Consider the following 18,218-nt stretch of genomic DNA (forward strand, 5'->3'; position numbering starts at 1 on the left):
TAGTTTGGGGGGAGCAGTTGCTGTTTGCAATGAGCTAAATGGTTTAAGAAGGTAGTTAATCTTCATTAAAGATTGATAAATTTGCTGGGACTAGCCTAGTTTGACACTGACCTTGTTACTCGTCATCTCATATGTAATTGTATTTTATTAGATTAATATTTAGCTTACATTTGCATTTTGTGACATGTTATTTTTAATTGTGTGAAATGTATTCAAATATAAAGAAAACATTATTTCAATTGAGAAAAGATTTTTCTACAAAAATTAACAGATGAAAAGGGTATAGGAAGGAAACTTAAAATTTTCTAAAATGAGCAAGACAAGCTTTAATACTTTGTTTCTGCTTTTCTTTAAAAATGCTTGTGTGTTTGCTCTATTCTTTAATTTCTTGTCAACCAGTAAAGAGATGTGTTAGGTGAAAAGATTTTTTTTTAAATTTTTATTTTATCAGGGTTGCTACAAAAGTTCAAGAATTAAATTCCTTGACTTTTTCAGGTTTTCCAGTTGATTTTAGAAAAAATTCCAGGTTAATTAATGTTGATTTAAATTATTTATTATTAATACAGTTTATTTTTATTATGAATACACTTTATTCAATAATTAAAATGTGTTTAGAACACTCAAATCATGCTATCAAAATTTCGGTTAAGTTAAACCAAACTTAAAATTGAATTACATACTCAGTAAAGGTTATAAAATTTTACAAATGCTTTAAAAAATTTAGCAATTTCCAACTGATATCTTTTTGTCACTCCTGAAATTGTGTTGTTAGATAATTTATTTCCCCCCCCCCCCTTTTTTTTTGCAAGCTTTTACTTCAGGGTCATTCTATGTCAAGTGATTCAAAATTATTGCATCACAGTTTTGTATTTCTTTGAAATTTGACTCATCAATTCTACTCTTTCAGGTAATCAAAAGTCCAAATTTTTAAATTTTTATATCTTTTATTATTTTTATTTATGAGCTTTGAATTTTAGAAAAACTCTTTTTTTCATGAATACTTATACACAAAAAGGACGATAACTCAGCACCAAAAGTAGATAGAAAGATTTGGTGAAAAGCATTTTAAAGTACATTAGTTGCTGCTTAATATGATATGTAAAATTACTAATTTCATAAAAACTTCATTTTTAAAATGTTAAATTTAAAATTATCAGAAAACATATAATGCATTTAAAAAAAATTCTTATGTATTTTATCTAGGTTTGTGCAAAATTTCAAGTAGGGATCTCAATCTAATCTTATTTTTATGAATTTTTGAATAAAATTTGAGTTAAGAAATATTGTTATTTTTCAGATTCTATTTAGTTAAATATGTGGTTCTCTTTCTGGTGTTGGCCTAGTGAGTAGTAAGTAAACAAGATTATGCTAGAAATGAGCTGGCATGAACTTGTAGATTGGTAAGCCCTTCCCCTCTCCCCTGCTGCACCACCACTTTTTAATTATTTATTTTATTTTTTCTGTACTGTTTTTTAAAAAAAAAGCTGGTACACAAGAGTAATAATCATAACAAACTCTGCGAAACATCATTAGTGACTGATTCCTATAAATGGGGAGGAGGGAATCATAAAGTCGAGACCAACACTAAAGTCGCTATAACACTACTATACTAAAACACTAAAAGTAAGGAAAACTTTAACAGGCAAAAAGAACCAGGGATCTACTCCATATACGCTGTATACACTCACACATTTGTAAGACATATTATGTGTATGATCGCATACACATATGGTGCATAATGGATTACTAGGAGTATACCCTCAGAAAAATTGATGGGAACATCACTGAATAGAACCACACCCAGTTGCAGCTTTTTTGTTTGGTAAGTGGGACGATAGAGTGAGGGGGGGGGGAGACCAATCTGGAATGAAGCTTAACATGGAAGGTTATGCTCAAAAGAGCAAAGTATGTTTGATCTACAGCTGCTTTTAATATAGGTATAGATCGATCTTGTTGAATTAGTTACAGAAGAAATCAAAAATAAGAAGAAGAAAGAAAAAAAAAAAAGCTGTAGTCTTGTGTGAAAATAATGGAAAAACATTAAAACAACAAAGCTATGATCTTGGGGCAAGCCACTTTTTTCCTCCCTCCAAAATTGAAGGTTGGTGCTGGGGTAGGGGATAAAATGAATCATAACTTTCCTTATTAGATATTGAATTACCCAAGTGCACTTTGTGAAGTTGGGATAGAAAAATAAATAAACACTTGGTCTGAAAAAAAAAGATTAAAATTAGTGGTGATGGGAGGGGGGGGGGGGGGCTTACCAAGTTCATGCAGCTCGTTTCAAGCATAGTATGTTTACATACTACTCACTAGACCATCACTAGTAAGAGAACCACATATTGAACTAAATAGAATCTGAAAAATAACATTATTTCTTAACTCAAATTTTATTCAAAAATTCATAAAAATATGATCCCATTGAGATCCCAACTTGAAATTTTGCACAAACCTAGATAAAATACATAAGAATTTTTTTTTTTAATGCATTACATGTTTTCTGATAGTTTTAAATTTAACATTTTAAAAATGAAGTTTTTATGAAATTAGTAATTTTGCATATCTAATTAAGCAGCAACTAATGTACTTTAAAATGCTTTTCACCAAATCTTTCTATCTACTTCTGGTGCTGAGTTATTGTCCTTTTTATGTTCAAGTGTCCCCGAAAAAAAAGAGGATTTTTCTGAAAATCAAAGTCTCATAAATAAAAAAATAAACGAGATAAAAATCTAAAAATTTAGACTTTTGAGATTACCTGGAAGGGTACAATCGATGAGCCAAATTTCGAAGAAATACAAAAATGTCAGTGAAAAAATTTCACAAATTTTGGATCACTTGACATGGAATGACCCTTCATTCAAAACTCAGTCTTAACTTTTCTTTCGATCACTTTTCGATGTATTCCATAGCAAAATGACATCTTCTTTGTGCTATATTAAAAAGAGTGAGCATATTGTTAGGAATATTGATTGATTTAAATGCTCCTCTGCTTGGATAACAGCTTGTAGTCGGTCCTTAATGCTGCAAGAAACTTTACTTGTAAATTTTTGGCCAGCATGTCCTTGTTGTGATCTTGGCAGATCTGGATATTATTTGCCACCTTTAACCAAAGCTTTTGCACCACTTGATTACAGCCATTCTGCCAAAACAGTGCTTGCCATATAGGCAGGGCTGGCAAGTTTATGCCGGAGTGGTTAAAACCACTGGTAGAAACCGGTTAAAAACGGCATGGCAAAAACCGCTTTCTGCCCAGGGTTGGCAAAACCCCGTTTTTTTTAAAAAAAGCCCATGGACCCAGGGTTTTTTAAATAAAAACCAAAAAAACCAAACTAAAGCTGGGTTTTTTAAAAGAAATGTGGGTTTTTTTGTCTTTTTTTAGGGAAAATGTGGGGTGCTTGTAGCATATTGTAGCGTAAGTATATGGACAAAGCACAAAAAACGTCTTGGGGTAAAAAAAGCTGGAAAATTCAGCGTTTTCTGAAGAAAAGTAAAAAAGACGACGGAACCCAAGAATGGTGAAGTTTCAGATTTTTTAGTTTCCCAGATTACCAACAGTTAGGGCAAAGTTACTTCTCGAGTGATAAAATCTATTGTTCGTTTGTCCGTTTTCAATTACTACATTTTTTCTGCATTTTACTTTATTGTATTTCATTTTGTCATGCAAAACTACTATGGAACCTCAAGTAGCCCTTTTTACCGAACTCCAGCTTAATCAAGACATTTCTTTGAATTTTTTGTTGCCTGTTTTTTTTTTTTTTTTTTCTGTGTACAGAATAAGAAATATTAAACTTTTTCGTAAGATAATGAAAATACTGTACATACTATTCTGTTTTCTGTCTGACTGTTTGTAAACCCTGTTAATTTTTAAAAAATATACCTTGTTTATTTGAGATTTGTGACGTGTTGGTTTGCAGAAAATAATTCACATGAAAGCCTTTTAGCTAGAATAGTTTCCTCTGTACAATCTATAAATATTGAGAATATCAGATGTGACATGACTTGGTCAAGATAATTTGAGTTATTTATTGACCAGTTAAAGAAAAAAGTTAAATATATTTATTTAAAATCTTTGAAGCATTTTGTTAATGCTGTTAAGAGTTAAGAAATACTATTAAAGTTCAGAATTGATTTTTTTATGTCCATTGTCTGTGGTAAGTACAAATAAAAAAGAAGTTTAAAGTGTGAAAGTATTTAAATTAGTTAATTTTTTTTAAAAACTTCTACAAAAATTTAAAAAACCCAAAAGTGGGCTAAATAATGGGTTTTTTTAAATGGGTTTTTCGAAAAAACCCATTGGGTCCAATCCGGCCAACTCTGTTTCTGCCACATTTTCGGCAGAAACTGGCAAAAACTCTCAAAATGACAAAAAAAAAAAAAAAAAAAAACTATTGATAGACAGTAGAAAATGCATGGAAAAAATAATTGTTAACCAAAGCACAGTTTAATTTACAATATTATTACAATTCAGAATCAAATGTTACATTGTTTAGACCCTGCAGTTGCTTCTTGGAGAAGGTGGTTCCAAAAATCTAAATAGTTTCTCAGTTTAATATGCACGAATGAGAAACTTTAGAATATTCTTGCAACAGAAGAGCTAGCAGGTAATGCATCAAGGAACAAGCAATATTCATAAAACTTTCAAATTGTATATTTTTTTAAACTGGTCCATGTAGTAACTAGGGTAGTGGTAAAAATTCGACTGGAAAAATGAGTTTCGAGAAGTGGGGCCAATTTGTTTTGCAAAGCTGTGATATTAAGTACAAAATCTAGATTAATATTGGGAAGTAAAATTTGACACTTTCTTCTTGAAGCACATGATAATTTCAATCACAAGCAACTTAGATGAAGCTTATTTGCGAGCAAATTACAAACAGTAATGCCAGTTTAATTCTGTATGTCATTCCTCTATCCTAAGAACCCATATGATTTTCGTCCTTTGTTAGATTAATCCAAATATTATGGGCATCAGCAATTGAAAAGTTCCTTTTCTGAACTAAATCAAGGGCACTAGCATAACATTTTATTTTTTACAATGATGAAATGAAGTTTAATTTTTTAGCTTAAACAAATATCATTTAGTAATTACTTTAGTTTTTTTTAAAACGATTTTAAGTTTTTGCCAGTTTCTGCCGGTTTTAACCAGTTTCTGCCACTGGCACGGCAAAAACTAGTTTCTGCCGGCAGAAAGCCAACCCTGCATATAGGGCCACCATTCACTGATAGCTATGTGCACTACCTTCACCTTCCGCAATAGAAAACCGTATTACTAATCATGGTTTTGATCCGGACACATTCAAGTATAGCACGACTTTACTTTTGATCAATTTCCTCTGCCACAAATAACTCACTTTCGAATGCTCCATACCGTGCTACCTAATACCTCTCTTTATATACCCTGTTTGATGGATACTAAACTGGAGTCCTGATTTTATTTTAATTTTTGGTTTATGTATAAAGCCTAAAAAGTCCTTTGACCAATTATTAAGGTATTTGTTATACCACAAATACTAAGATATTGTTTCAGTTATAAACTTTAAATAGCCTTGGAAGTAATTTTAGAATTTTTTTTTTTTTTTTTTTTAAATTGAATTTTGTATTTATTGCTGCCCAAAACAGGTTCTTCCATACTTTTTAAATACCAAATTTCCATACAAATTTAATTAAAAGATGGAACATTTGGTTAAAAATCTTTCAAGCCCAGGATACAACAATGTGATATACGTTTAACACTACAAACTGTAAACCCAAAATGTATTTGTGATAATCTGATGTTCTTCTGATACCTTCTTATTGAAATGGTTTTTGCTGTTTTTAAATTTAAGAAGGAACATCAACACATGTATATACATAAGTTTTTAATGTTTGTAAATAATGTTTATAATGTTTCGTGTTCAAATATTTTATTGCTGTTTAAAAAATGTTTTTAGTGTAAAAATTTATGTACTGTTGTTCTTTAAATGTAAAGTCTAGGTGTGAAATATTGTATAGATTTCTTTTTAATGTTAGATGTTTGTATTATTAATTGTTTAATTCTATTACATGCTTTTTCTTTTTTTTTTTTTTTCATTCTGAAATATACTTATGTTTATTTGATGAAATATTTTGATTCTTTGATATTGAAAAAAATAATAAATAATTGATTTTTTAAACAAATACAAATAACTTCATGTTCTTCTCCTTAATCTATACAGATAAACTAGGGGAAAGACTCGATGTCTAAGTGGGTTAGACCCTTTTTTAGTCTTAAGGCAATATACAGGGTGAGTCTCAATGACATGGCAATACTTTATTGGGTGATAAAGAATATCTAAACAAGTACAAATATATTGTTGTCTCGGAGCAACAGTAACATATCTTAGTGTTATTTCTGGGATTAGATATCTTGGTGTTGCTCTGAGGCGATAATATAGGAATTTATAGTCGCAAACACAATGAATGTGGAGGTGCAAAGCCAGAAACTGACAAATGCAAAACATGTCTCAAATTTACATTAAAGCCACAAAAAGAATTACACTAAAATAATTTTACAGAACATAAAGTTTTAAAGCAGTGAAATTTGGTCTGCAGTTCTATTACACGCTTCAATAAACTACTCTTCATAGCATGTATTACAGCTTCAGATCAGAGCGTTAAACAACCGCTTTAAACCACCTCTCTTAAAAACTCACCAAAATGTTGCATAAAATTTTCTTTGTACAGTAAATTTGACCTGTTTTGCATTTGTCTGTTTCTAGCTTTGTGTGCATGAAGCTCATCAACATTGCATTTATAGCCTTACATTCCTATATACATTCTTGCTTGTTTAGATGTTTTCTATCACCCAGTAAAGCATTGCAATGTTGTTCAGACTCGCCTGTTTGCATATGAGGTAGTGAGAAACAAAGGGATGTAAGTGGACATTTTCAAGTTTTGAGTAAAACGCGTTTAAACATAACATCCTAGGTAGGCTTTCATTGAATTTCTTTTCTAAATCATGCTGTACAGCGGCACCTACCAGGGCTGCTAGTACTATCTCTTGCCCCAAGACAGAGGAGGGGTCCACCTACCATGTGCACTGGTTATCTCCAAATTTTTAATTTTGCCACTTATATCCCTTTACTTCTCGCTGCCTCGTATGCTACTGTGAAAGTCAGAATCAGGGTAGATGTTGACGCCGGTGAATATCAACATCGTAATGTCTATGACATCAGTGAAAAACTGGTTATGTCCGATAAAAGTCGACATTCTCCAATTTCGGTCTTGCACGGTAGCACACATTTTTATTCATAACCATTCTTGAGTGGTATAGCATAACTGATTTTGACTTTGGTACCAATAAATCTAATCCAACTAACTAATCTACATTTTTCATTAATTAGTCTGAAATTTTGTGCATCAAAAAACAATCACAATTAACATAATTTTTGCTTTGTATAAATTTATTTAGTATATTTGCGGTACAAATATGTCAATACATTTAAAACTATAGATCATTAAATTTTAATATAAACAAAATATAAAAATACATTCAATTTCAATATATTTCGTGGCTAAGTGTGTAATTCTACTTTAAAATCTACCCAATTTCAGCTATTTAATTTAATTTCAAAAATTTAGTTATTATTTAATAAGATATTGAATTTGGTTAAATAGAGCAACAATATTTAGGATGATATACTATTTGCGATACAAAAACTCTTTAAAATGTTGTTTTTAAGTCAAAGACAACAATCACACAAGTACTTTCAGTTACCTTGGCATGGTTAAATGTAATTAAATATTTTTCATCATGAAGCATTTTAGTTATCAACCAGCTGTAAGTTTTTTTTTTTGTAAAGAATGCCAATTCGGGATAAAAATTACTTTCTGAAGGGTCAATATGATGTATAATTAAATTAGCTAAATTGTAAATGTTTTTATAAAACTTGTTTTAACATGGATCTAATGATAACTTCTAATGTCTTAGCCATATCTTTTACTGAATATGGTTCGTCAACTGGAGGAATATGCACAAAAGCTGTGTTTCTATTTATCCTTAGAGATGTATAAAATATGAATTCACACAAGTACCTAAAATAAATAAATAATAATAAAATAATCTATAATAAATAAAATAAGAATATCAAACACAATGTATAAGAGGCTTTAAACCATTACATACATTCCTGCATCTTCTGATTTTTGGGCTTTGACGCAAACATTTGTTGAGTCAATATCACATACTACTTTATCAACATCAATTGAAGTGCTTAAAATTTCTGGACCATCACTACAGCTACAGTTCTGAGCAGGAAGTTCCCCTTTAATATCACCACATAAGTAATTTTTGTTGTGTGCTTTGGTCTCTAATACAAGACACTTGGCTTGTTCGGACATGCCACAATGGACGACTAGCTGAAAATTAAATTTAAAATGAATAAGAACAGTAACTTAAGAAGCATTTAAGCATTAGAATTTATAATAATACTTAATATTTAAATTATTATTATTATTTATTTTATTTATTTATTATTATTATTATTATTTGAGACATTCATGAAAGGAAAATGAAAGATATATAGATTTTAGTTGTATGGCTTACTTTTGGATTGTATTCTTTCCATAAATGAGGAACTTCCTTAGAAACTGTATCATATTCAACAGGCAATTCTTTAGCAATAATTCTATATCCAGTGATAGGGATTTTTACAAGTTCTTGCACTGTTAACCAACTTGAATTTCTTGTATGATTTCTAAATGGGCCAAATCCTAATAACAAGAAATAGATAAAAGAACTATTTCATAGCACTAGTTAAATGAAATGTCACTGCATTATAAAATAATATGAAAGGTTTTATCAAGAAAAATTCTAAATTATTACTTGTATGATTGTAAAGAAATTAATACACACATCGCACACCTAATACAACAGGGCCACAAGTTGTCGATTTTGAGTTATATACATGTCCTGGTGCATTTTTATTAGTTCTATTAAATTGCAAGACAGCCACCAAAAAAAAAAAAAAACTTATTTTTGAGATGTGTCAGTGTGTTACTATAAGAATTTAAGCTAAGTGCATACATATAAATTGACTTTTCTCAAAAAGTAGTTTTTGCAGATGTAGCAGTGTTGTATTAGGTGTGCTATTTGAAGATCTCAGTTCACATGGGCCTATGTGAGGGGAAATTTAGGTAGAGCCCATGCTCCACCTAAAATCAGTTGAAACATTTGAAATAAAAATTTTACTATTTTCAAACTTAAATTTGGAAAGTTTTAGTAATATTTTACTTAGCACTAAATAATTTTTGGCAAAGCTCATGTTCAACTATTTTGGCATGTTTATGAATAAAGTTTAACTCATATGAGTTAGAACTAGAGAAAATTCAGTCCCAATATTGGTGGTTTTTTAGAAAAAATCATAAAAATTATTTTAGTCTTCAAAATAGATCAAAATTTTGAAGACCAAAAAATAATAGTAAGACATGAAAATTCTAGGAAAACTAGATGTTTAATTCATTTAAAGTTACTTTACTAAGCAAAAGCAGTTAATTTCTGCATTTTTTACAGTTGGATGATAGAAAAAGCAACACGGAACCAAAAACTAAGAGTGCAATTTTTTTAAACTACCAAAATTGACATCGATTTCACGGTTCAAATTGAAGATAAATTTAACAAAATAAGAATTGTGATTGATACAGTAATTTATGTATGGGTAAGAGGACTCAAACATCATATACTTGCATAGTAAAATACCAAAGCTCATACTATAAAGTGATGAGACATGGGCGCCCATATGCAAAATTGTAAGCAGGGAGGGCTCAGATATTTTAACCATGGTTTAGCAGGATATTTTCCCCATGGAAGCAGATTTCAGGACACATTAGAGTCATTAAGATTTGACATTTTTAATAACTTATTCATTAATGGCTGGAGAAGAAATATTTTTACATTTTTGCAAAGAAAAAAGTACTAAAAGCAAGGAAGTTCTAACTTCTAAAGGGGGGGGGGGAATCGAGCCCCCCTTGCCCTCCTAACTGGTCGCACTTGTGATGAGATTATTTTCTAATTTTTTTTTTAAATACATAAACAATATGCTAAAATTTTAAAAATCAAGAAATTTAGAAGCAGCAAAATTTAAGGTTTTTGTGATGAGATTGATGCAGACAGGCCCGCCCACATGGACTCTAAGTGGCACCAAAATTTTGATGGTGAAAAAGGGATGATAAGCTGATAGAACGAGAATATAAGTTTTTCTGAACAAATCAACTGGAGCAAAATAGAATCATTATTGTTCCACTGTCCTTGAGATTAATTTAAAAAAACCATAAAAAATAAGGAGCTTGTAAGGGATAGTAGTAAAATTTCAGGAATTTAATGGCACTTATTTTCTTTTCTTAAAAAGCAAGAGTTGATAAGGAGCAGACGAATCCTAATGTGATCAAATACTGAGGAAACTGGTTTCAACAAGATGTTACTACCCATTTATACATTCATAGAATCCCTTATGAACAGTGTCAGCAAGTGAGATTATAATAAAAAGTCTAATGTCAAGCTTTAACGGAGAGGACATTCCAGCTGTGTCCTCTCTGTTAAGGCTATATTTCTTCCAATTAGTAACAACTTTTCAAAATTCTTTACAAAATGTGATTAAACTATTAAATTTTACTGTGTATACCTATTTTTAAGTTTGAAACTCTTTAATATTTTGCATAAACTAAACTTATTTAAAAAAATTGTAACAGAGGGAACAAATTAATCTATGGAAGGCTTTTTAATTAAAAAAAATAAAAATATTCGTTGAATGAAGAAAGTTGCTGCACACACATACTCAGAGACAATGAACCTTCAGTTTTAAAATAAAACTGTAAAAAATTACTATATTTTAAACTGTTGTAACCAACTGCTTTAAACAACTGTTTTAAAAAGCAACATTTTAAAAGTTAAAATCAAAATCGGAAATGCTTCTTATTCATCTCAAATTTTAAACAAAACTATGCATGGCTGTCAAAAACAGCCATTCAATCCAAAAACTTCAATAAATTTCCTTCAAAATAATATCAAATGCAAAGGTATTGAATGAATTGCTTTAAGTTTAAAAAAACACGTTGTGGTTTCAGTTGCCGTAAAATGACACATTAGCGGTTTTACACATTTTTCTTCTGTTAGCTACTTTTCCAGTTATATGATTCAGAAATAAAATATATGCATTAGTCAGTGCACAGTCATCAGTCATTTTTTTTTTTCTGAGCAACGTTTAATGTTTAATTAAGCATTTTTAATTTGAATTAAAATTGTTACATTACTTTTTATTTTATGAATACAAAATAAAAAGGAAAATTATAATATTTTGTTATCTTAATGATGTATTAATACATCATAAAAATATAGTACATAACTTTTTGGTGCTTTTTGATAATAAATGAACAATATTATCATGATTAATATAATCTGAATAATGAAAATATATACCATAGTTGAAAAAAATAAATATCGAAAATATCACGATATTTTCAAAATAATTATTGGATTATATATCATGATATATATTGGCGGCCCCAGGTATGCAAACTAAAAGTTTCATAGATGACAGAAATCAACAAGTTCAACTTCAATATTCTCATGTTGCCATATACTTGAAGATAGTGCAAATCCATTAAGGCAATTTTTCTGTTGTTACCAAGGTGGAAAGTAGACAAGTCTCTTACATTTAATGGAAAAGTACTTGTTTCCATCATAAGTCAATTTATAGAGTTAAAACGCTGATGTAGGTGTGCATTATATTTCGTAAAGTAGACAAAAACTGTACATATTTTGTAATTTTATTTTCGCAAAAATAATGAGATTCAAGTAACAAACAAAAACTTTTTGACATTCCTTTGACAAACAATAATACGTTCATTTTCCTAAGATAAATTGAGTAGGTTTTCAGTGAAAAATGATGACAGCTGAAATATGAATAAAATTAAAAAACAATGCAAATTAAGGACAAACACATATAACTGCTACAAATAACTACTTCTAGCACTTAGAAATAGTCATTTTCAACATGATTCATTTACATTATTTTTACTTTTTACTCAGTTAATATTTTATGAAAAAATATTATTAACATACCAGTTACTAAGACTGTTGGTACTTTTGATGATTCATCTAAAAAAGAAAAAAAGAAATTTTTTTAGGAAAGTTATCAAAATTGTTTTTTTTTTCAACAAAATTGAATTGTATACTTGTATGCAATATGCATCCTCTTTCCCCTGTCCCCCCAAAAAAATAAGATTGTAGTATAAATCTATCTTGGATTTAATATTGGACTGCTATGTTCAAAAATTAAATATTGATAATTAATGAAAAAACATTTGTTTTAAATTTATTGCATGCAATAAATACCATCAATTAATGAAAAAAACTGCCAGAATTAAAAAAAAAATTGTCTGAAAATATCATAGGTTGTTTCGCACAGAAACGCTTGATGCTAGGGTGTGCACAGGGGAGAGAGAAGGGACACCTTTTGGCCTGAAGGGAGCCCGAGATTTTTTTATAAAAAAGGCGAATATATGTAGGGAAGTAGGGGTAAACAATATGGAAGGGGCTTGAAAAAGCCATTAGTGACAGGCCCCAAACAAGCAATTCTGCAAATTTTGTCTGATAAATCGGCAAATTGGAGACAAAATTGCAATATTACGATTTTTAAATGATGGATGCTCCTTTTCACAACAATGTTTGGAGTTCGATTTGACAAATTGAGAATTTTCAGCCCCCTCCCCCCCAGTTTATGGTGCCCCTGGTAGCGCATGCTGATTATTTTGACCTGGAAAAATTCTGAAATCTACAAAAAAGTATCGTTAAACACTTAATGCTTCGGAAACAAAGCAGCCCCCCCCCCCCTCCTCCAAATATTTATGTTTTACTCATTCAGGTACTATTTTGTTTAACTTTGCTAGTAAACCCAGTATAAAATGCTGCAGTTTAAATAGAAAAGCTTACATGAAAAGGAAAAGAATCATTGTAGTTTGTGTTCTTTTTAAGGTTACATAAGTATTTTGGCTTGTATGCTAGCAAAATTGGTTTTTCATTAATTTAAAAGTTTCAAATAGGATCCTTATTACATATGTTTGGCAATAAGTAGCACTACTTATAGAAATATGTCCACTATCAGACTAAAAACTAATACTTAGCCGTTTTCGGTTTCTTTCTTAATTTTGCTAACAAAACAAAAGTTATTTCATGCATTAACTGAGACTTCTGTTGTGCATTGAATAATCGAATATTTGACTCGTTTTGCACAGAAAGAATGAAATATGCTTTCTCAATTCGATTCGTTCAATGATACTTCATGAGGTCTGCTTTTCTTAATTCAATTTTCAAACAAATCTACTACCAGAAAAAAATCACATACCCATGTCTCCTTGATCGTTAATCAGCTACTAATCAGCTCCCAAACAAAACAAGATTTCTTCCTGACATGCGACAAGCATGTGACAGTGACATTAATCGGCTCCACCTCCTTCGGATCTTGTCTTGCTTTGTCTCCGAAGGGAGTTATAGTCTCCCTCGATCACTGATTTAAAAAATAAATAAATAAATAAATAAATTAAACTGGAAGTAGGAGATATCAGCAAAATGCGATTATTCATACATTCTAATTCAAAAATGAGATAGTAAGTCTTAGACTGTATAACAGATGGCGCCACTATTTCTCATATTTTACTGTTGGCTACAAACGGTAAATAGCGCCTCCCAGCGGCCATCAAACGCTAGCCTTGGTATGGCATTGAATCCAGATCCAAACTCATGGAAACTCCCCCCAAATTTCTTGGAATTCTTCCCCTGCGTGCAGTGACGTAACCAGAAAAAGTTTTAGCGAACGTTCAACGAGCACGACCGGTTAGTTAATCACGTGACAGCTAATGATCACGTGCTCCAATCAACCAATCAACAGCTTAAAATGGTAACCGGTGCGGTAAGCGGTTGATTATAGAACGCTACGCTTAGTAACCGGTAACTTACCGGTTGACCGGTGAGGTTCGTCGAACGTACGGTTAGTGAGCACATTGCAAAAAAAAGAAAAAAAAATTATGTTTTTCGCAATCACGAGCGTGTGTGTGTATGAATGCGCGTGTGTGTTTGTGTAGGCGTATGAGTGGGTGCGTGTGTGTGTGTATGTATGCAGTGCTATGTGTGTGTATGTAGGAATATGTGTTTGTGTCTGTGCAGACATGAGTGTGTGTGTGTAGGAGTGTATGTTTTGTGTCTGTGCGCAGGTATGAGTGAGTGTATGTGTGTGTAGGATATGGACGCAACCTGGAGACGGTTTTCGCATGAGGAGCGGCATCGTGAGGCCGGTCGACGCGATGGTGGTGCTGCAGAGGGAGGTGGTGGGAAAATAAAATCATTGGAATTCAAAACAGTCCAATGAGAACAATATGCAATCGTGATTGCTCAAAAAAAAAAAAAAAATCTCATAGGATAGGGGTCCGGTCAAATTTTTAAAACTTTTAGTTTTAAAAACGAAATTTCAGACATTCTTTGCAGATGCCATGGCAAAAAAGGTATAGGGGTTTCAGTAGAAATTTCTAGAAATTGAAGCCTTAAAAACACGATTATAGGCCATGTTTATTGACGTTTGGGGTAAAGGTTGGAGTTCAGGGACCGTCCCTGATCGATTTTTTTAAAAATAGATTGAAATTAATCCCCCGCCCCTGCAAGTTTTCGAAATTGAAGTTTCAAAAACGCAAAATTTCGACAAACTTTGAAGATTTTATGGGAAGGAGAATCTGAAGCCATTCCTGACTGGGAAATTTTACAAAATTATGGCCAAAAAAAAAAAAAAAAAAACTTAAGCAATGTTTTATATTCAGGAGCTATAACACTTAAATGTTTTGTAAGTGTTTTTTAAAAAGCTCATTGCTTGTGATATTAAAAAAAAGAAGTGGGGACCCTTGCCCGAATATTTTCTGAAACTCAAGTCTTAAAAATGCAATTTAAAGACTATATATTGTAAAATTAGGGCCAGTAATTTCTCAAAATTAAAGGTCCAAAAAAGCTATTCTAAGCAATTTTCGATGTTGTTGAGGATTTTGGGGGGTTTTCGAAGCGAAATGGGAAGATTGGGCTCCGAGCACTGGGCGCCGGGAACTTTGGGTGCCGAGCATATTGTGCCCAGTATTCCCGGGGCCTAAAATGCTCGGCGCCAGTGGCGGCGCGAGAGCAAAACAGACGTCGGCGATGCAGTTTTGCGAGGCCCTTTCATCAAATATTCTCATCATAAAATATTCTCAGACAAATAATTGAATTCATATACTTAATTTTTGTACTAACTATTGGCATTTAAGAGTTCTCAATTCACTTGATTGCTTGATAAAAAACATTACGTGACTAGTAACGCAATGAAAAAGAAGTTTTTTTGGTGGTGTGGGGAGGGGGCGGCACATTGAAGGGGAAAAGATGATCTGATAGAAAGGTGGATCCGGGAGTTCTCCCCCGGAAAAATTTTGAAATTTGTAGTCGAAAAACGCCGTTTAAAGTTTTGCTGATGTTAGAGGAAAAAAAGGAACAGAGGTCTCGGTGGAAATTTCTAGAAATTGAAGCCTTAAAAATGCAATTATATGCCATAATTATTGACTTTAGGGTCAAAGACTGTCCCAGATCGATTCTTTTTGTTTTTTTTTAAAAAAAAGGTCAAAATCAATCCCTTGCAAATTTTCGAAATTGAAGTTTCAAAAACAGAATTTTAGACAAGGAAGGGAGCTCTGCAATTGAAAAATTTTGAAAATTATGGCCCTAAAAACTTTAGCAATATTTTATATTCAAGAGCCATTCCACTTAAACTTTTTGTTAATGTAGTTAAAAAAACCCAATTGCTTATGATATAAAAGAAAGGCGGTATGGGGAACCTTGTCCGAATATTTTCTGAAATTCAAGCCTGCAAAATGCGATTGTAAGGTCATATTTTGCAATATTAGGCTCGGTAATTTTTGAAATTCAAGCAACAACAACGCAATTTTAAGCGATTTTCGATGTTGTTGAGTATTTGGGGGCTTTAAGCTGGAAATATCGCGAACTCTAAGACCTGGAAACGAAATTTTAGATGCTCTATAATGCTTTCGGTGCATGTGTGTGTGGAGGGGGGGGGGAGTTCGGAGGAGCAGCATTTTGAATATTTTCTTATTTTTAAACGAACGGAGGAAACAAGAGAAAAAAAAAGAAAAGAAATAGGACGGGAGTGGGGGGAATAAAGTTAGTTGATCAATAAGCTGTAGCTATTGAATATTTTTAATTCAGACCCCGACAGAATTGGGGCCCCACATTTGCTAAGGCTGGCTCTGTGCAGTCTCCCCGCTGCACGCACTATTTTGATTACTTTTGTGTCTGTTGTATTTAATAAGAGTTTCAATTCAAAACATGGAAATTTCATAACACTTCTGAGAAATTAATTCTGAGAATTTTGCGAGGCCCTATTTGCGCGAGGCCGTCGGCAGTCGCCGACGTCGCTGACGCCTAGCGCCGCCACTGCTCGGCGCCCAATGTTTCCGGCGTCCAAAATGCTCGGCGCCCAATGTTCCCGGCGGCGAATTTTGAAACGCTCTCAATGCTTACGTTGCGGTAGCTACCGATTAGTTAACCACGTGACAGCTAATGATCACGTGCTCCAATCAACTGCTTAGAATGGTGACCGGTTGATCATAGAACGCTGCGGTTAGTAACCGGTCGACCGGTGAGGTTCGTCGAACGCAAGGAATGCTTGCGTTCGCCGAACTCAACTGGTAGCTACCGGCTAATCGATCACGTGACATCTAATGATCACTTGCTTCATATTAATACGGCAACCGGTTGATGATAGAACGCAGCGGTTAGTAACCGGTTACTCAGTGGTCGACTGGCTAGGATCGCCGAACAAAACCAATTACAGTGCATTCGCAAAATGAAAAATGGGCCGTGGTAGCCCGATCGGTAAGGCATTGGACTCGGGGCCGGAGGGCCTCGGGTTCGATCCTTGCTGGTCGAAGACCCACCGTCGTCATTAAAGGGGACTGGGCGACGTTAAATATGCTCGTGGTCTCAATGTCCTCCAAGTGAAACGATACCTCTGGGGGTGCTAGTACCAGGTAGCTATTAGCTCTTGGACTAGTTCTAAATTCTCATTAACTGCTCGATCCGGTGATGGTGCTGCCATCTATCGGTATATAAAAACAATGGAGGCAAGGCACTTAGTATGCCGTCCTCGACATAAATGCAGTTGAAGTCAGTTGTGACTCTTGAATAGAATGGAATAGAATAGAAAATGAAAAATAAAAACGAGCGCGTTCTATTAAACAACATGGTAACCTGGATACATTAAAGCAACCCCGAGTAAAATGTAAACAGAGCCGTCCCTTTAAATTGTGAGGTAGAAATTGCAATGCGAAATATTGCTGTTTAAAGTTTTAGTTCGTTTTAATTTCACGATTTACTGTTTTTTGTGTTGTGAAATATTTCCGTTTTCGTAGGGTTTCTTCTGAATCTTAATTTACGTCTGTATTGTTATGTTTGGAACCCTTTCCCCCGACTACCAATCACTTCTGAAGTGCTCCAAATTCAGAGTTAATTACAATACAATATGAATAGCAACCCCTTCTGCAAGTTTTTCCGGATTGCTTCACATGCCATGAATGTAAGGGAAAAAAACGGAAACGAACAAGATCAAAGGGTGCAAGAATGCACTAGCCAAGGGCACTCACTTTGGCTCCCCTCCCCCCTCTAACTTAACTATCACAGGTGCTATGAATTCAAAGTCAATTATACAATATTTGCTGTAAACTCCATTGATAGGGAACATTTTAATATAATTAAGATTTTGGTGCAATCTGCAAATTGTTATCAATTATCAGTTCATTCAGGCAAAATTAACAAGGCCAAAAAAAAAAAAAAATTTTTTTTTAGAGCTCTGAATATATTATTATCATTAGCATACAAATGAACTCACACCTATTAGACTATAATGATTTAGTACAGTAAAAAGGAGACACAAGCTCGGAGCATAAAACAATCGAAATGGAAAAGCTTACAGTTCCTGGGGCCAATGACTACTGATTGCGAGTAGTTGGTGGTAGCCAAACGTGTCATTTTAATTTTTTCTAGGAAATGGGGGGGGGGGGGGGAGTGTGCAAAGGCTGACACTGGTCGCTCAAATTCTCACGAGCCCCACAGAGTATAGGAGCAGTGACTCAACATCTTCACACCCATCCTTTCCCCTTTTTATTTTTTTTTTATAAAACTAAAA

At 32.8% G+C, this 18,218-nt stretch overlaps 1 protein-coding gene across 1 annotated transcript; it reads right to left on the reverse strand.

The window, feature by feature from the left end:
* Positions 1-7,411: 7,411 nt before the first annotated feature.
* Positions 7,412-13,585, reverse strand: LOC129224576 (pyroglutamyl-peptidase 1-like). Its single transcript, XM_054859058.1, has 5 exons — positions 13,356-13,585; positions 12,074-12,109; positions 8,561-8,727; positions 8,141-8,373; positions 7,412-8,049 (listed from the first exon to the last, which is right to left on the reverse strand). Exons 1-5 carry the CDS (start codon positions 13,357-13,359, stop codon positions 7,896-7,898), a joined length of 594 nt encoding a protein of 197 aa, XP_054715033.1. The 5' UTR covers positions 13,360-13,585; the 3' UTR covers positions 7,412-7,895.
* Between the last annotated feature and the right edge of the window lie 4,633 nt (positions 13,586-18,218).

Source organism: Uloborus diversus, chromosome 6, assembly GCF_026930045.1.
Source record: "Uloborus diversus isolate 005 chromosome 6, Udiv.v.3.1, whole genome shotgun sequence".
Taxonomy (NCBI): Eukaryota; Metazoa; Arthropoda; class Arachnida; order Araneae; family Uloboridae; genus Uloborus; species Uloborus diversus.

Bases quoted from the DNA above. Each gene is read 5' to 3' on its own strand.
- LOC129224576 (XM_054859058.1), bottom strand. The intron at 8,728-12,073 runs GTATGTTAATAA...TCTTGTTATTAG, and splicing joins ACCAACAGTCTTAGTAACTG to GATTTGGCCCATTTAGAAAT. The intron at 8,374-8,560 runs GTAAGCCATACA...TTTAATTTTCAG, and splicing joins GGAAAGAATACAATCCAAAA to CTAGTCGTCCATTGTGGCAT.